Raw genomic sequence first — 20,331 nt, 5'->3', positions numbered from 1 at the left:
GATACGACCTGGCCGTGATCGTTGGTAAGTCGTTGTGTGGTCGCTGGGGAGCTGTCACACAGACAGCTCTCTCCAGCGACCAACGATCAGGGGAACGACTTCGGCATCGTTGAAACTGTCTTCAACGATGCCGAAGTCCCCCTGCAGCACCCGGGTAACCAGGGTAAACATCGGGTTACTATGTGCAGGGCCGCGCTTAGTAACCCGATATTTACCCTGGTTACAAGTGAACACATCGCTGGATCGGTGTCACACACGCCGATCCAGCGATGACAGCGGGTGATCAGCGACCAAATAAAGGTCCTGATCATTACCTACGACCAACGATCTCCCAGCAGGGGCCTGATCGTTGGTCACTGTCACACTATAACGAGATCGTTAGCGGGATCGTTGCTACGTCACAAAAAGCGTGACGTTGCAACGATATCGTTAACGATATCGTTATGTGTGAAGGTACCTTTAGGGTATTTTGTGTAAATATAATGGAGGCCATCAAGTCAAAGCTCTGAATGCCAAACTACACATAGATAATAATTCTTTTTAGCACTTCACTACGTTGTGTATGCTACTCCCAGCACCACCATTACTAATATCTGGGCTCTAGATAGGCAAATAGTCAACGCTGAATTACATAGTTCCTGTGCAGATGGATACCAATCAATTACGAGTGGTTGGCATCCCACAGGTCTGTAGACCCATTATTTCTGCCATATGACAGCTGCAATGCCTTGCTTAAGGGTTAAAGAAGCACTCCTCCTCCCATCACATTTTTATCCTCTTTATATATTGCAATCATCATATTATATGGCACTGTGTACTTACAATTGCTCATTTTGCCTTTCTACCCAGCTAATTCTTCTCTTTTCTCTGCTCTATGTCGAAACAGGAAGTCTCTTTTCCCTGCATTTATCATTCCCCTCTTTAATTCCTGACCCTGCTGCTCCCTCCTCCCCCTATTAGGGACTTTTGCAGTGATGACACACAGTGAAAAGAGGCTTCTGGTTTCTACATAGAGCTTAGAAGGATTCAGCTAGTCAGTGTTTAATCATGTGATGTCATAGTCCTAATGGAAAAGAGAAGAATTATCTGGGTAGAAAGGAAAAATGAGCAATTGTAAGTACACAGTGCTATATAATACGATGATTGATATTAAGAGGATAAAAATGTTGTATCCAAAGACTTAATACTCAGCAACCCTAAATTAGAAATTGCAACCTTCCTGAACCCCAAGGGACTTTACCATTAACCTCCTTTACCGCTCAAGACATCAATCTTTTCCTTATTTAGGCAATGAAAACCGAGCAGAGAAGTTTATCATTCCTACTCATTTTGGGGGGCAACGAAAGCAAAAAAAAAATTGGCGTAAGGAGTTTGCACAAAATATGACTTTTTGCTCTTTTGTGCGTCACTTCTAAAAAGCATAGATGACCAACCACCACACAACAAAGCTACTATGATGTAAACCATAAATTGTAGATTAAATAATTTTATTCTGAAGCCAAAAAAAAATCAAAAATGAACCTTAGGTGGCAAGGGTTCAATTAGGGAAGAAGAATCTTTAGGCTGTGTGCACACGTTCCTGATTTTTTGCGTTTTTTTCGTGCTTTTTTGCTATAAAAATGCTTAAAACATGCATACATATGCATCCCACCATTTATAATGCATTCCGCAATTTTTGTGCATAAGTTGCGTTTTTTTTCCGCGAAAAAAAGCATCGCTGAAAAAACACAGCATGTTCATTAATTTTGCCGATTTTCTGCGGATTTCCCACTATATTATTGCATTGGGAACCTCCGGAAAAAAACGCAAAAAATCCGCAAAAAAACGCTAGAAATACGCAAAAAAAACGAGAAAAATCTGCATGCAGATTTCTTGCAGAAAATGTCCGGTTTTGTTCAGGAAATTTCTGCAAGAAATCCTGACGTGTGTACATAGCCTTAATGTTTTCCTGGGCTTTGGAGCACAGTTTCGCACTGTGTTGTTCTCCAACCTTCCCTCGCTTTGGTGATAAGTTTGCAGATGTCTCAATTAGTTAAAGGGAATGTGTCATCATAAAACCAATTGTTTAAATCAGGGTTCCATTAAAAAAAAAATACTGTTTTTTGTTTGTTTGTTTATTTTTTCAAATTTTCACAGTATGTATAAAAAATTCAACTGTTATAATTTCCCCACTGGCCACTGGGCCTACAGTTACACTATTATGCTTTCTGATCTGCACAGAAGACTTCAGTCTCATTATCATCGCAGATTGAAAGGTAACACCTCTGAATATGGACGGTAACACATGATCTACAATTCACATTAGCTGATGGTCAAAGCTCACCACCTTCTGCCACTGCTGTACAATGACTGATAACACATCCATGTGAAGCAGATAAAACAGGAAATAAGAATTCACAAAAGGTAATGTCCCAATCACCTCCTCCCCTTTGTATCTCTAATAACAAAACTATATAAAACAGATAAAAAAGGATTCACCATTCACAATAGGTGATGTCACAGCTCACTTCCTCCTCCTCCTGTACAATGACTGATAACACCTCTATATACAGTAGATAACACAGGATCCACCATTCACAATATGTGATGTCACAGCTCACCTCCTCCTCCTGTACAATGACTGCTAACACCTCTGTATACAGTAGATAACACAGGATCCACCATTCACAATAGGTGATGTCACAGCTCACCTCCTCCTCCTGTACAATGACTGCTAACACCTCTGTATACAGTAGATAACACAGGATCCACCATTCACAATAGGTGATGTCACAGCTCACCTCCTCCTGTACAATGACTGATAGCACCTCTATATACAGTAGATAACACAGGATCCACCATTCACAATAGGTGATGTCACAGCTCACCTCCTCCTCCTGTACAATGACTGATAACATCTCTATATACAGTAGATAACACAGGATCCCCCATTCACAATAGGTGATGTCACAGCTCACCTCCTCCTCCTGTACAATGACTGATAACACCTCTATATACAGTAGATAACACACACAGTATCCACCATTCACAATAGGTGATGTCACAGCTCACCTCCTCCTCCTGTACAATGACTGATAACACCTCTATATACAGTAGATAACACAGGATCCACCATCCACAATAGGTGATGTCACAGCTCACCACCCCCTCCTGTACAATGACTGATAACACCTCTATATAGAGTAGATAACACAGGATCCACCATTCACAATAGATGATGTCACATCTCACCTCCTCCTCCTGTATAATGACTGCTAACACCTCTATATATAGTAGATAACACAGGATCCACCATTCACAATAGGTGATGTCACAGCTCACCTCCTCCTGTACAATGACTGATAACACCTCTATATACAGTAGATAACAGGATCCACCATTCACAATAGATGATGTCACAGCTCACCTCCTCCTCCTCTACAATGACTGATAACACCTCTATATACAGTAGATAACACAGGATCCACCATTCACAATAGGTGATGTCACAGCTCACCTCCTCCTCCTGTACAATGACTGATGACACCTCTATATACAGTAGATTACACATGATCAACCATTCACAGTAGATGATGTCACAGCTCACCTCCTCCTCCTCCTGTACAATGACTGATAACTCCTCTATATACAGTAGGTAACAGGATCCACCATTCACAATAGGGATATCACAGCTCACCTCCTCCTCCTCCTGTACAATGACTGATACCTCTATATACAGTAGATTACACAGGATCAACCATTCACAATAGGTGATGTCACAGCTCACCTCCTCCTCCTGTACAATGACTGATAACACCTCTATATACAGCAGACTATACAGAATCCACCATTCACAATAGTGATATCACAGCTCACCTCTTCCTCCTGTACAATGACTGATAACACCTCTATATACAGTAGATAACACAGAATCCACCAATTACAATAGGTAATATCACAGCTCACCTCCTCCTCCTCCTCCTGTAAAATGACTGATAACACCTATATATACAGTAGATAACACAGGATCCACAATTCACAATAGGTGATGTCACAGCTCACCTCCTCCTCCTGTACAATGACTGATAACACCTCTATATACAGTAGATAACACAGGATCCACCATTCACAATAGTGATATCACAGCTCACCTCCTCCTGTACAATGACTGATAACACCTCTATATACAGTAGATAACACAGGATCCACCATTCACAATAGGTGATGTCACAGCTCACCTCCGCCCAATGGACTTTTAAAGAAAGTTACATTTTCTTTGGTAATTAAATTTGTTTAAAGCTGAGAACATCCCTGAGTCAACCCACAATGAAAATGAGTAAATCTCGCATTGGTTCTGATTTATGTCGTGGTTTATACGATCCGGCCCGCACTCTTCTGTTGCTGATGTAACTTTACAATGATGTCACATTATAATTTAGGATCATATTTACCATGAAGCATCTGATGCTCTTTTTGTAACATACTTTGCAATTCCTTCCATTTTGATCGTAAATCATCCTGTAAATATTGGAAAATATTATATTTTTAACTTAAGGATTTAGACAAATGAACAGTCAGAACTTTATAGGGCAAGAGAAAAGCAGCTACTGTATAACGACTGAACGGGCAGCACAGGAAACCAGATCTCTGCAGTCAGTGTGTGGAAAGTACCTCATTAGACAAACATGGAAACTTATTTTCTTGCAAAATGCAATTACACACAAATGACAGTCTTCACCACAACCTGTGCACCACCGGAGGCACGTGCTGGCTTGTATGCAGGTTGTTGCGTTTTCAGCTAAATGTAAGGAAATGATCCACAAGCCGCAGTACAGATATATGTCTAGACATCTTACTTTTTTTGCACGCAACCTGGGTACATTGTAAATAATTTATCAGCCATCATTTGTCTGTTTGTTTCCGGTTTGTTTGTTTCATTTCAATGGTGAATTACCATTGTTGTACACAGTAGATACAATTTCTGTAAGAGAACATTTTATAGTGCAGGAATTGTACAGAAGTCGTAGAGATGGAGTCCAATCCAGGGACAATCTGGACGTCAAGGAAGAGGATAGACGATCTACCTGTCTCAAGTGAAAACTTTATGGAAGGAAGGCAAGAATTGAATTAGAAGTGGAAATCTGATAGATCCTTAGTAGAGCCCATATAGACTGTATTCACGCCATATAGGTCATATAGGTCAAGGAGATCCAGGGTGCGGGATGGGCGTCTCCCAAAAGAGGGCAACGTGGACATCAAGGAAGAGGATAGACGATTTATTTTTCCCAACAGAAAACCCCCTGTGCCTTGATATAATGGTATCCTGGCTGTCTCTGTTTGGGGAAGGCTCAGAAAGCTCACCCTGCTCCCTGGATCCTCTTGACCTATATGCAGTAAACCTAGCCTATATGTGCTTTGCTAAGGACCTATCAAATTTCCACTTCATAGTCAATTTTTGTCTTTCTTCCATGAAGTTTTCTCTATAGACAGATTGTCTATCCCTTTCGTAGACGTCCGGGTTGTCCCAGTTTGGGGAACGCTCACCCTGCACCTTGGACCCTCTTGACCCATATGCGGTGAACATAGGTCCTTAGCAAAGCCCGTGTAGGCTATGTTCACTGCATATGGATCAAGAGGATCCAGGATGCATGGTAAGCATTCCCCAAACTGGGACAACCTGGACATCTGTGAAAGGGATACACATGAATCAAGGGAATGAACCTCGACATCAAACAAGGGGATAGACTATCTATCTGTCTCTAAAGAAAACTTTATGGAAGGAAGGCAAGAAATCAGTTGGAATTAGAAATCCAATAGGTCCTTAGCAAAGCCCATATAGGCTATAGGATTTCTAATTCCAACTGAATTCACCCTTTCCTTCCATAAAGTTTTCTCTAGAAACAGATAGTCTATCTCCTTGTTTGATGTCCAGGTTGATCCCCTTGTTTGATGTCTATCTCTTTCATAGATGTCCAGGTTGTCCCAGTTTGGGGAAGGCTTGCCATGCACCCTGGATCCTCTTGACCAATATATGCAGTGAACATAGCCTATACGAGCTTTGCTAAGGACCTATTGGATTTCCAATCCCAACTGATTTCTTGCCTTCCTTCCATAAAGTTTTCTCTAGAGACAGATAGATAGTCTATCCCCTTGTTTGATGTCCAGGTTGTCCTTGTTTGGTGCAAACCCGCCCTGAAACCTGGATCCTCTTGACCTATATGCAGTGTACAGAGCCTATATGGCTCATGAAGGGTTTTTCAACCGAAACATTACATAATGTTGTACTTAGTGTGATGAAACTAATGGATATACAAAGCTGTCAATAAGTCCTATTTGATGAGTCTCCACGTGCCTTTAGGTCTGCAGTTCCTTTACTCTGTCTACTATCGGTCTAGAGGACCTCAGTGTTTGGCTCTCAAGCTAACTCTAATTCACTGGGTGTGCCTCCTACCTGTTTGATTTCTACACTAGATTTGTCATGACTGACACAATTGATCTCTACAAAAAAGGTATCATTTTTATAGGAGGACAAGCGCCTCCACAGCCATACACTACTACTTCCATATGTAAATGGAGCGCCCCCACACCGCCGCAGGGCCGAGGGGTACCCGGAGCCGGGCCTCTAGGTCTCAGTCCTGGGGTTGTCACGGTGGCTAGACCCGGTCCGTGGCCCTGTCTGTCAGTGGGGGACGTCCGGTGCAATAAGTGATGTTGTAGCGGTGCAGTTGTGGGGTGCAGGTCGCGGTAAATAACGAGGACACCAGGTTGCAGTCTCTTTACCTCTTTACTGAAGCTCTCTGGGTCCTCAGTCCAGAATACGGCTCACCAGGCTGCGCAAGTCCGGCCGGTCCAATGGCACTTCCAGAGCTCTCCTTGCAGGTGGAAATCGGTGCCTTCCTTCTAGCGCTATGTGTTGCAGTCCTTCCCTGCTGTGCTTACGGAAAGTACCCCACAACTGTTGTGTCTGTTTCTCGTGTTCCCTCACAACAACTTAATTCGCAATGATCTTCCTCGTCCCTCCAGATACTATGGTAGGAACGCACCCGTATGACGGGGAGGCTCGGAGATCTTCCGGGACTCTATCTTCGCCCCTCTCCTGTTGGTACCCCCCTTTGCCTTCCTGGGTGATGCGTGAGACAGTCCGCCTAAAGCTAACTGCCCTGCCGTAGGTCTGAGGTATGGCTTGAAACTCTTTACCTCCTCGGCGTTCCGGCCACCGGTAGTGCGCCTCAGTAAGGTGCTGCCTCTTTCAGCACAACCCTCACTGGTATCTCCTTTCGCTTGATTTCGTTTCTCACTCAGCACAATCTATCTCGCTTCTAGTCCTTTCTTGAGTCCCGCCGCTTCCAGGAGCCTGCGCGGACCCGTTACGTTCTTTCAATGCCAAGCCTCTGCCAGGATCCCACCCCTGGCAGAGACCCTACAGTCTCTCCCTTCACAACACCCCCTGCCACAGGGTGTTGCTCCGTTCAATCCCGTCAGCGTTCTCTTCTAACTTCCTGCCTGACCCCCAGTTTACCCACTAAGGTGGGGAGTGGCCTAATGAATAGCACCCTTAGCTCCCCCCGGAGGCCCAGCTGTGAAATGTATTGGTGACTGTGATACCTGCTCAGAGAACTCCTTCCGTGCCATCGAACGCAGCATGGCCCCCCTTAGTGGCTGAACCATGCTACTGCAACGACCAGGACTCTGGGGCGCTGCACTCCCCCCTGGTTAAACACAGTACTCCGGGACTGGGAAGAAAAACAACAATACAGGTTAGCAAAAAGACATACAATTTTGTTGAGTGCAATTAACAGTAAGTATACTTAAGTAGGCTTCCCTTTATGGGAGGTGAGGACACTTTTAACGTTACAAACATAATCAACATTATAAATTACAGAGCATAAATAACTTCTGTTACCCAACCGGGTATTCTGCTTAATGCAATTTTTGGAACAATAACTTAACATTGCCTTTAAGAAACTCACACTCTTAGTCTATCAAAGGCCTTCCTATAATCACATTATAAGGCATTTCAACTTTACATTCTCCTTCTTGTGAACCTGCAGGACCGCCTGTCCCTACGGCACCAGGCCTACTGCCTCTCCTTTCTTCTACAGGACCGCCCCGTTCAGCCAGGGCCTACTGCCTTTCGCTACTATACACAGTATAGACATAACATTCCTTTCGGTTGAAGAACTCTGAGCCTGCTCTACTCGGCCCCTTTAAGGACTCACTCTCTAACCCCTACGGGTTCACTCTCTGTCCTTAGCAATAAAGTAACTTTTCAATGGGGACGCAGGGTTTACCTTCTATCCTCACCCTCATTATTACTTCTTTTACTTTCAACTATGCAGACCTCTACATCTACCCCTACGGGCTCTCTGCATCTTTCCTTTCTACAAAACATTATTCAGATTTCACATTTCAACAACTTCAACACATATAACTCGGCATGTAAAACAGTTACATTTTCTTTTTCAAGGCATCATTATCACATTACTGTTCGGTAACAGTATCTCTTTCAAATTTACTTCGTCACATCCCCTTTAAGAGGGGACCAAGTCTTTCTGAGGTAGCTCGTCTTCTCAGCCTACCAGTCTTATGCAAAGTTCCAGCCCGGGATCTTCACAAAGTGTCTTTAACTAGGACTAGTAGGAAAGGTTTCTTCGCAAAGTGTCTTTAACTAAAACCAGTAGAGAAGGAATCTTCGCAAAGTGTCTTTTGGCTCAAACCAATAGGGCAAATATCTTCGCAAAGTGTCTTTGGCTAAAACCAGTAGGGAGCACCTTTAAGAAGGTGCAAACTATTTACAAGGGAAGTTCGAATCATGCACAGTCCATGATTTCTGCAGTTCTTTTTTTTTTTTTTTCTTTAAACTTGTGCAAAACTTTGAGAACAACAATAGTGGCCCCGGATCAACAAGGGGTCACCTTTAACCCTAGACGGGTTTAGTAGCAAACAGGAACAGTTAAAGGAATGAACAGTTAACTATTTACATTTTCCATGGTATCGAGGTTTAGTTGGACGGCTTCCAGGGCTGCACCTGGCACTTAACCCTTCTTGGCCTGGGCAAAGTGAGGTCCAGGGTTACACCCAGTGCTGGACAAACGCCGTCAATCCGTCTTTCATGTACGATTAAATCATGCGCAGCGATGGAGGTCTGCGCAGCTTGAGTATGGGCATCTGCTGCAGCAGAGGTAGCGGCTGCTGCAAGATCAGTCACTGGAACGGAGTCAGCAGCTGTGGCACTAGCAGTCGCTGGGGTGGTGTCGGTCGTCAGGGCAGGGTGGCTCTTCCTACCTGCTTCAGATGCGGTCCCTCCGGTGCCGGTCTGCTCCGTCTCCGCTGGGGTCTGGAACGCTGGCTGCAGGGCCTTGTTCTGCGCCGCTGTCATCTCTGCTTGCAGCACCTCGCTTTCCGGCAGGGCCTTGCTTTCCAGCTTCGGAGCGCTGGGACTTCTTCCCTGCTCCGGACCAGATGAGGCTGCTGACAGATGTCCGGTGAGGCTCCTGATGATGGCCTTCTTCCACCCGGCCTCGGTGCTCAGCTGCGTCCGCCGGGGTCGGTCGTTGAGCTCGTCCACTCCGGCCTGCAGGAATTCAGCATCAGCGGTGGAGGCCTGGTTGCGGTGCCCCTCCGGGTGGCTGGGGGAGTCCTCTGCTCCGACCCCACGCTCCGGCTCCGGGCGGCTCGCCATGGCGTCCTCCATGTCGCTCGCTCCTTCTTCCTGGTCCTTTTCCCGCTCCCTTCTTCGTGGGCGGTTTCGTTTTCGTTGTCTCTGCCCACTATTAAGGATCAGGAGGCGGATCTCGGCTGCTGACGGACACGTCCTCAAGGGGCCGAGATATTTAGACTGGGCAGCCATTGTCTTTCGCGCTCTTCAGCTTGTTCACGCCCACTTCCACGCCCTTCTTCTTCTCCTGCGCTCTCCTCAGCGCTGTAATGGCGGCGGTTTTGGCGGGAACTTTTGGCGGTAAATGGCGCAGCACAGTCTTTGCAATAAAGTACAGTCCAAGCACAATAAATCACAGTCTCTAGGCACACATGACCTGATTCTTCAGGCTTAAGTAGATCCTGTTCGTGACGCCAAGTTGGAGCGCCCCCACACCGCCGCAGGGCCGAGGGGTACCCGGAGCCGGGCCTCTAGGTCTCAGTCCTGGGGTTGTCACGGTGGCTAGACCCGGTCCGTGGCCCTGTCTGTCAGTGGGGGACGTCCGGTGCAATAAGTGATGTTGTAGCGGTGCAGTTGTGGGGTGCAGGTCGCGGTAAATAACGAGGACACCAGGTTGCAGTCTCTTTACCTCTTTACTGAAGCTCTCTGGGTCCTCAGTCCAGAATACGGCTCACCAGGCTGCGCAAGTCCGGCCGGTCCAATGGCACTTCCAGAGCTCTCCTTGCAGGTGGAAATCGGTGCCTTCCTTCTAGCGCTATGTGTTGCAGTCCTTCCCTGCTGTGCTTACGGAAAGTACCCCACAACTGTTGTGTCTGTTTCTCGTGTTCCCTCACAACAACTTAATTCGCAATGATCTTCCTCGTCCCTCCAGATACTATGGTAGGAACGCACCCGTATGACGGGGAGGCTCGGAGATCTTCCGGGACTCTATCTTCGCCCCTCTCCTGTTGGTACCCCCCTTTGCCTTCCTGGGTGATGCGTGAGACAGTCCGCCTAAAGCTAACTGCCCTGCCGTAGGTCTGAGGTATGGCTTGAAACTCTTTACCTCCTCGGCGTTCCGGCCACCGGTAGTGCGCCTCAGTAAGGTGCTGCCTCTTTCAGCACAACCCTCACTGGTATCTCCTTTCGCTTGATTTCGTTTCTCACTCAACACAATCTATCTCGCTTCTAGTCCTTTCTTGAGTCCCGCCGCTTCCAGGAGCCTGCGCGGACCCGTTACGTTCTTTCAATGCCAAGCCTCTGCCAGGATCCCACCCCTGGCAGAGACCCTACAGTCTCTCCCTTCACAACACCCTCTGCCACCAGGTGTTGCTCCGTTCAATCCCGTCAGCGTTCTCTTCTAACTTCCTGCCTGACCCCCAGTTTACCCACTAAGGTGGGGAGTGGCCTAATGAATAGCACCCTTAGCTCCCCCCGGAGGCCCAGCTGTGAAATGTATTGGTGACTGTGATACCTGCTCAGAGAACTCCTTCCGTGCCATCGAACGCAGCATGGCCCCCCTTAGTGGCTGAACCATGCTACTGCAACGACCAGGACTCTGGGGCGCTGCATAAAACTTTCTGACAACCACTTATTGCATTGTATTCAGCGCCTTGTAATACTACCTTTCCACTACAGGAGATATATTGAATGTATTCAACGGCAGATATTTTCGGGAAGGACTTTCATGAGAGGAGTATTGAAATCTAAAAGTCAATTTGGAGTCTTGTGTCTTCTATAAAACATGGCAACAATCTTCTTTTACACTTTTCAGGGGTTACATTTGAACAGAAACCTCGGTTCCTACTTTTACATGTGCATCATATACAATAAATACTGTAACATACCTTTAAAATGAGCAATTTAGCTTGTAATTCTGCTTGTCTAATCTTGGTACTAAATTCGGTTTCAATTCTGCAATAGGAAGAAATGTTATATGTGAGTGCCATGATCAGAACCAAGATTGCCATTTACACCACTTACCAATATGGCTCTGTTCATACCAGCATCGTAATTTCTGTCACTGGCAGGAGCTATGGCATTGTAGTAGATCTATTGTCAATTAGATCCATTAAGACACAATGAATAAAGTAAATATTAAAGGGGTTTTCCTTTTTTGGGGGATAACCTATTTTTAATTACTTAAATGCATGTATCTAGGGGTATAAATCAGTTTTGCAATTGGGTTTAATTAAAAATGTTGCACCTTTTGGCTTATACAGGCTATTTGTTTCCTTGCATGTTCAACTTTGATGTGGTCTTTGGTCATAAATCAGCTGAGAGGAGCTCAGAAAAATACGGTGAAAAACTGGCCTAGGCCTGTGACGATGACAAGGTTCATCCTCTATATCCAGGTTTAATCACAGATGCAAATTCTTTACTGTAAGAGCAGAGAGACTGTGGATTCTTTACTGTAAGAGCAGTGAGACTATGTATTCTTTACTGTAAGAGCAGTGAGACTATGTATTCTTTACTGTAAGAGAAGTGAGACTATGGATTATTTACTGTAAGAGCAGTGAGACTATGTATTCTTTACTGTAAGAGCAGTGAGACTATGTATTCTTTACTGTAAGAGAAGTGAGACTATGTATTCTTTACTGTAAGAGAAGTGAGACTGTGGATTCTTTACTGTAAGAGCAGTGAGACTATGTATTCTTTACTGTAAGAGAAGTGAGACTGGATTCTTTACTGTAAGAGCAGTGAGACTATGTATTCTTTACTGTAAGAGAAGTGAGACTATGGATTCTTTACTGTAAGAGCAGTGAGACTATGTATTCTTTACTGTAAGAGAAGTGAGACTGTGGATTCTTTACTGTAAGAGCAGTGAGACTATGTATTCTTTACTGTAAGAGAAGTGAGACTGGATTCTTTACTGTAAGAGCAGTGAGACTATGTATTCTTTACTGTAAGAGAAGTGAGACTATGGATTCTTTACTGTAAGAGCAGTGAGACTGTGGGTTCTTTACTGTAAGAGCAGTGAGATGATGGATTCTTTACTGTAAGAGCAGTGAGACTATGTATTCTTTACTGTAAGAGCAGTGAGACTATGGATTCTTTACTGTAAGAGCAGTTAGATGATGGATTCTTTACTGCAAAAGCAGTGGGACTATGGATTCTTTACTGTAAGAGCAGTGAGACTTTGGATTCTTTACTGTAAGAGCAGTGAGACTATGGATTCATTAATGTAAGAGCGGTGAGACTATGGATTCTTTACTGTAAGAGCAGTGAGACTTTGGATTCTTTACTGTATGAGCAGTGAGACTATGGATTCTTTACTGTAAGAGCAGTTAGACGATGGATTCTTTACTGTAAGAGCAGTGAGACTATGGATTAATTACTGTAAGAGCGGTGAGACTATGGATTCATTACTGTAAGAGCAGTGAGACTATGGATTCTTTACTGTAAGAGCAGTTAGACGATGGATTCTTTACTGTAAGAGCAGTGAGACTATGGATTAATTACTGTAAGAGCGGTGAGACTATGGATTCATTACTGTAAGAGCAGTGAGACTATGGATTCTTTACTGTAAGAGCAGTTAGACGATGGATTCTTTACTGTAAGAGCAGTGACACTATGGATTCTTTACTGTAAGAGCAGTGAGACTATGGATTCTTTACTGTAAGAGCAGTTAGACGATGGATTCTTTACTGTAAGAGCAGTGAGACGATGGATTCTTTACTATAAGAGTGGTGAGACTATGGATTCTTTACTGTAAGAGCAGTGAGACTATGGAACCTCTGCCACATGATGTTGTAATGGTCAATTCACTAGTAAAATTCAAGGAGGGTCTGGATGCCTCTCTTGAAAATTATAATATTGCAAGTTATGGGTATTAGATTCTGTGATAGAGTGTTGATCCAGGAAACCAGTTTGATTGCCGTATGTGAAGCTAGGAAGGAATTTTTCCCCTGTTATGGGCCTATTAGCATCTTCATGGGGGTTTGCCTTCATTTGGATCAACATGTTCGGCAATAGTGTCTTGTCTTCACCAGAACTTGCTCCTGCGACTTCTGCTTCTGTCACCAGGCTCTGCCATATTTACTCTGTGGGGGGCACTGGTGATAGAGGAAATGTCGGAATCAGAAGCTCTAATATTAGAGTGTCTGCGACCTGTAGTGCTGTCCAGTCTGGCAATATGGGTGTGTGTGCTGTCCAGCTGAAGCTATCAGCTCTCTGCTCCAGCCAATTGGAGAGCACCACACCCTATTAAAGCTGCTTCCAGCTTACTGCTGGAAGCTGCCAGATATAGCTTAGTGTTTCCCTGGCTAGGTGTGCCTCTTCTGCTCCTGTTTGGTTTAGTGTATTCCGGTTTTGACCCTGAATTGTTTTTGAATATTCTTACGGATTCTTATTTTGTTCTTGACGTGACCTCTTGGGTTGGACCCCGCTTGGCGACCATCCCTACCTACAGACGGACGGCAACCCTTCCATGGTAGCATTCCACTGGGTCCTATTGTAAAACCAGATCCCTGTGCAGGGGTTAAAGGATATTGGCATTTCCCTGTGCCAAGTCTGTCCGAGGCAGCCTTTTGAGCCAGACATTTCTTATAGGTTGAACTCAATGGACTTTTGTCTACCTTCAACCTTAAAAACTGTGAGACTATATTGGGCTGACGGACAAATCCTCAGTTAACTACTTGTTCTGCAGTTAACAATAGAAAGTGCAACACAGATGCTATAGAAGGCAAACAGTGAAAAATATTTATTAAAAAAAAATTGCAAAAATTATTTTGATTACCAATCTCAGGCATTAAAAAAAAGTTCCCAAAGTGGACAATCCCTTTAACCCCCTGCTTCCCTTTGATCCTATTTTATTGTGTATTAGAAACTGACAAATCTTCTCTGCATGTTCCCGGAGCTCACACTGCCTTCCATTTCCTCTTTATTGTCCTGTGTCTGGCTGTATGACAACCGGCTGAAGCATGAACCTTCCCTTCTGTACTGTCTGTAGCAGATCACAAAAAACTTGAACCTTACCCCCTCAGTCATGGCAGATTAGCCCATGTATCCTCTACAGAGATTCTATGCCTGGAACAGCTTTACACTCCCCCTATAATCACACTTCCCTTTACACATTTGTGTAGAAGGTGAGTTTTTATCTTGCCACAGCAGCAGGTGAACTGGTGGGAAACGGGATCCAGTGGGAACTGGTGGGAAACGGGATCCTTCATGGGGTAAAAAATGAATATAAAGTTTTGTGACATCTCTTGAGTCACATCCCTCAAGATTTAGATTGAATCTGTGACATGTATAGGTATGAAGGGGATGGAGGTAAAGAAGTGATCTCTTCCCAAGAACAGATTTATTTTGTTGCTATGGTTGTCTCTTCCAGCTTTTTGTTTTCTAGCTTCATACATGAGGTCCAAGGTGAATATTATGGTTTTTATGGGTGAGAAGACTAGATTTAACCGTAATCTGGATAATCTGGATGGTGATTAGTTATTACTTTGCAAATAGATCAATGGTTGCACTCAACTGTACTAAGCAAGGAAATGTGCGATACATGAAATGTGAATAGCTTTATGGCTTGACGTTTGGTGGATGGGCTCACATTTTTTGGCCAAATCTTGTGCTAAGCATCTCATGTGTTTTTCATAGATTTCACAAGCCATTATGCTATTCACATTTCATGTATCGCACATTTCCTTGCTTTAGTACAGTAAAATTGAGTGCAGCCATTGATCTATTTGCTATGTAAGTCTTTTTTGGTTATGCACCAGTTCAGACTAGATTGCTGTTCAGTCAGTTTTCCTATATTTACTATGTACTATTTTTTCTGACTTGAACGCCCGCCCTTCACCATGCTGTGATTTTAATTACATCCAAACACAGTTGGTTCCGACCTTCCTATAAATGCAGGCTTTACCATGTTATTAGCCATAGGTAAGTGTTCACACTAGGCAGTCAGGTCAGGGACCCATCCGATCTGAGATTACCTTGACGTTTGGTGGATGGGCTCACATTTTTTGGCCAAATCTTGTGCTAAGCATCTCATGTGTTTTTTCATAGATTTCACAAGCCATAAAGCTATTCACATTTCATGTATCGCACATTTCCTTGCTTAGTACAGTTGAGTGCAGCCATTGATCTATTTGCTATGTAAGTCTTTTTTGGTTATGCATCAGTTCAGACTAGTTATTACTTTGGTCATGGATTTTGAAAGCTAACATATATTTTTGTATATTTCTTCAAGGGGCTGTCCACTAGCTTATGAGGCAGAAAAAACAATGTTTACGTCATCATGATTACGTCGCTGGCTTGAATTGTGTGCTCTTCCATGCTTAAAGCAGAGGCAGCTTTGCCCCTGCAGCATACAAGGATACAGGGCACTGAAATTGTCTGGAAGTCAGGACGCAGAGGAGCGGTATGCCTCTGAGCAAAAAACATGAGACAAGCCTTTTACAGCGGCACCTGCAAGCTTTAAAGCAAAGAGCTTACAAGCTTGCACTTCTAGCCTTAGAAACGGGAAATTGCTAAATCGCAGAGGTGGCCGCCCGGTAATCGAATAAATGAGTTTAGAGTTGGTGCAAATCGATTTGCATGTTCGAGTGCAGCAGCCAAGGCAGTAATATCTCTCTGTTGGACAGGAGCCTTGAGAACCGCCTACTACCTGCCAACACATGCAGCTCTTCTTTTGATTAGCCAGCCGGGAACAAGAACGCCGGAGCCCACATCAAAGGGGGGGACACGACATGTGCATTGCAGGTACGGCGCATGTCGTGAAGGGGTTAATATTATCAGAAAGCCCCTTTAACACAGCACAATCTATTGAACTTGTAAAGCTACGTAAGTTTTTGCATCTAGGTATCTTGCTACTTCATGGTACTGTATGTGCTTCAGGTTATGAAATGGTACATTTGCATGTGCTACATGTTGCATTTTTGCACTAGGTTTCCAAAATGGTGTCCCATACTCACAGGTATGGCATAAAGCTGCCCATATATTGCCCATGGTTTCTATTGGAATGAGCATTGTACACAAATGCTTACCTGAGAAAGTTTTCAGATGATCGGATATGATCCACTGTCTGCTGATGACTGAATCCTTCCACGTCTACTCCATTAATATTAGTGATCATGTCACCTGAAACATTCAAAATACAATAATAATATATAATAATAATTATCGGTAACTTCTTCATGAGCAGATATACAGTATTGTATATTGTTTACAAAGATGAATGATGGAAATTTGTATCTGGTAGTGGTAAGATATTAAAGTGTAATTTCAAATTTGTAACTCAAAAATGAATGAATGGATCTATGAAATCTGGTTGTAAGATTGGTCTCCTAATGTGTAAGTTTCTATCTTAAGGTCAAATACTAGAATAAGGTATCTAGATAGTGTTAGAAGGCAATTTTTTTTTTTTTTTTTTTGGGGGGGGGAATTAAAGAGGTTCTCTAGAAATAGAAAAAAAAATAAGATGTTTAATTCTAAATAAATGCCTAAATACCTGTAATTAGCAATTCACGCTTATGTTCTAGCATGGTAATAAGACAGAAGCCTTTAAGCATGTGAAGTAGGAAGATCCGCCACTCTATTCATGTGGAAGATGTGCTAAGAAGAGGCTGCTCACACTGCTGTCCACCCTGTCTATCTGATCTAATACTGGAGATATCAGGGGTGCTGAGGTAAGAAGAGGCTGCTCACACTGCTGTCCACCCTGTCTATCTGATCTAATACTGGAGATATCAGGGGTGCTGAGGTAAGAAGAGGCTGCTCACACTGCTGTCCACCCAGTCTATCTGATCTAATACTGGAGATATCAGGGGTGCTGAGGTAAGAAGAGGCTGCTCACACTGCTGTCCACCCTGTCTATCTGATCTAATACTGGAGATATCAGGGGTGCTGAGGTAAGAAGAGGCTGCTCACACTGCTGTCCACCCTGTCTATCTGATCTAATACTGGAGATATCAGGGGTGTTGAGGTAAGAAGAGGCTGCTCACACTGCTGTCCACCCTGTCCATCTGATCTAATACTGGAGATACCAGGGGTGCTGAGGTAAGAAGAGGCTGCTCACACTGCTGTCCATCCTGTCTATCTGATCTAATACTGGAGATATCAGGGGTGTTGAGGTAAGAAGAGGCTGCTCACACTGCTGTCCACCCTGTCCATCTGATCTAATACTGGAGATACCAGGGGTGCTGAGGTAAGAAGAGGCTGCTCACACTGCTGTCCATCCTGTCTATCTGATCTAATACTGGAGATACCAGGGGTGCTGAGGTAAGAAGAGGCTGCTCACACTGCTGTCCATCCTGTCTATCTGATCTAATACTGGAGATACCAGGGGTGCTGAGGTAAGAAGAGGCTGCTCACACTGCTGTCCTCCAAGTCTATCTGATCTAATGCTGGAGATAACTGTGGTGCTGAGGTAAGAAGAGGCTGCTCACACTGCTGTCCTCCCTGTTTATCTGATCTAATACTGGAGATATCAGGCGTGCTGAGATAAGAAAAGGCTGTACACACTGCTGTCCTCCCTGTCTATCTGATCTAATACTGGAGATACCAGGGGTGCTGAGGTAAGAAGAGGCTGCTCACACTGCTGTCCATCCTGTCTATCTGATCTAATACTGGAGCTACCAAGGGTGCTGAGGTAAGAAGAGGCTGCTCACACTGCTGTCCACCCTGTCTATCTGATCTAATACTGGAGATAGAAGGGGTGATGAGGTAAGAAGAGGCTGTTCACACTGCTGTCCTCCCTGTCTATCTGATCTAATGCTGGAGATAACTGTGGTGCTGAGGTAAGAAGAGGCTGCTCACACTGCTGTCCTCCCTGTCTATCTGATCTAATACTGGAGATATCAGGCGTGCTGAGATAAGAAAAGGCTGCTCACACTGCTGTCCATCCTGTCTATCTGATCTAATACTGGAGATACAAGGGGTGATGAGGTAAGAAGAGGCTGCTCACACTGCTCTGCACCCTGTCTATCTGATCTAATGCTGGAGATAACTGTGGTGCTGAGGTAAGAAGAGGCTGCTCACACTGCTGTCCTCCCTGTCTATCTGATCTAATACTGGAGATATCAGGGGTGCTGAACTAAGAAGAGGCTGCTCACACTGCTGTCCATCCTGTCTATCTGATCTAATACTGGAGATATCAGGGGTGCTGAGGTAAGAAGAGGCTGCTCACACTGCTGTCCACCCTGTCTATCTGATCTAATACTGGAGATACCAGGGGTGCTGAGGTAAGAAAAGGCTGCTCACACTGCTGTCCATCCTGTCTATCTGATCTAATACTGGAGATATCATGGGTGCTGAGTTAAGAAGAGGCTGCTCACACTGCTGTCCACACTGTCTATCTGATCTAATACTGGAGATATCGGGGGTGCTGAGGTAAGAAGAGGCTGCTCACACTGCTGTCCACCCTGTCTATCTGATCTAATACTGGAGATACCAGGGGTGCTGAGGTAAGAAGAGGCTGCTCACACTGCTGTCCATCCTGTTTATCTGATCTAATACTGGAGATATCATGGGTGCTGAGGTAAAAAGAGGCTGCTCACACTGCTGTCCACCCTGTCTATCTGATCTAATACTGGAGATATCGGGGGTGCTGAGGTAAGAAGAGGCTGCTCACACTGCTGTCCACCCTGTCTATCTGATCTAATACTGGAGATACCAGGGGTGATGAGGTAAGAAGAGGCTGCTCGCACTGCTGTCCATCCTGTCTATCTGATCTAATACTGGAGATATCAGGGGTGCTGAGGTAAGAAGAGGCTGCTCACACTGCTGTCCACCCTGCCTATCTGATCTAATACTGGAGATACCAGGGGTGCTGATGTAAGAAGAGGCTGCTTACATAATGAACATGATTTTCTAATTAAGGTATTTTGGAAATTATTTCTAATGATATTTTCTCTATTTTGTTATATTGCTTGAAAACTTCAAATGTAGCAGGAGACATGCAACCGCAACTTTGGACATAGATATACGTTTACCAATTACATAGATAGATAAATCAAAATATTGTCACTGGTTAGGGTACTAAGTTAATAAATATGAAGTAAGACTATCAAATAGACATTATTAGCTACCCATATCTAGGACCAATACTGTAAAAAGTAAAGTGCAATTAAGAACATGGGAACATATAAGATAAAAAAGTACATGCAGAACTAAGTAAAAACAACAATTTTTACAAAATGTTAAAAAAAATGGGCAGAGGCTATGTGGTGAGTAGCCAATGACATGTGGCACCACAGATTGGAAAGGTTCACAATAAATACAACATGAATTAATACAGTTAAGTCGTTCACAAATAATGTAGATTTGCTGCAAACCATTATTGACCATACATATATGCTAAAATGTCCTGTGTGGAATGAAATTCATATTGGAGACAGAGAATAGGCAGCAAATCAATCATGGTTCAGTCAATAAGAAGCATGCTGTAAGAGCCAAGAGTATTTTACCTGTGGTAAGCGATGGTGCCACTTCCCCGACGCGCGTTTTGGTGGGCGTGCCTTCTTCTGGGGGAGTCAATCGCTTGGCTCAGGTGTAATACTCTTTTTTTTCTTATATGTTCCCACATTTACCAAATACAGTATAGAGGTTTTCTAGTCCTGTTACATTGTTTATAATTAATGGAATGAAAAAACTAAAGGAGTAAGGCATGCTGACACATGAACACTGCAGCCAGTCACTGTCACCATGTTCACACCACTGAGGTCATTGCTGTGGCTGCAACGATCACGTCATTGCAAAACAACATTACTAGA

The 20,331-nt window shown here is 44.1% G+C and overlaps 1 protein-coding gene across 2 annotated transcripts in view; it reads right to left on the bottom strand.

Annotated features, from left to right (window-relative positions):
• Positions 1-20,331, bottom strand: part of CYTIP (cytohesin 1 interacting protein) — a 61,149-nt gene that overhangs the window by 1,621 nt on the left and 39,197 nt on the right. For both annotated transcript variants that reach the window (XM_077272926.1, XM_077272927.1), the window contains 3 exons: positions 16,606-16,699; positions 11,464-11,530; positions 4,431-4,497 (listed from right to left, as the gene is read on the bottom strand). In XM_077272926.1, coding sequence (XP_077129041.1) covers positions 4,431-4,497; positions 11,464-11,530; positions 16,606-16,699 — 228 coding nt within the window. The remainder of the gene's footprint in view (positions 1-4,430; positions 4,498-11,463; positions 11,531-16,605; positions 16,700-20,331) is intronic.

The sequence above is a fragment of the Ranitomeya variabilis genome, chromosome 7 (genome assembly GCF_051348905.1).
Source record: "Ranitomeya variabilis isolate aRanVar5 chromosome 7, aRanVar5.hap1, whole genome shotgun sequence".
Taxonomy (NCBI): domain Eukaryota; kingdom Metazoa; phylum Chordata; class Amphibia; order Anura; family Dendrobatidae; genus Ranitomeya; species Ranitomeya variabilis.
This window is presented reverse-complemented; position numbering and strand designations above follow the sequence as displayed.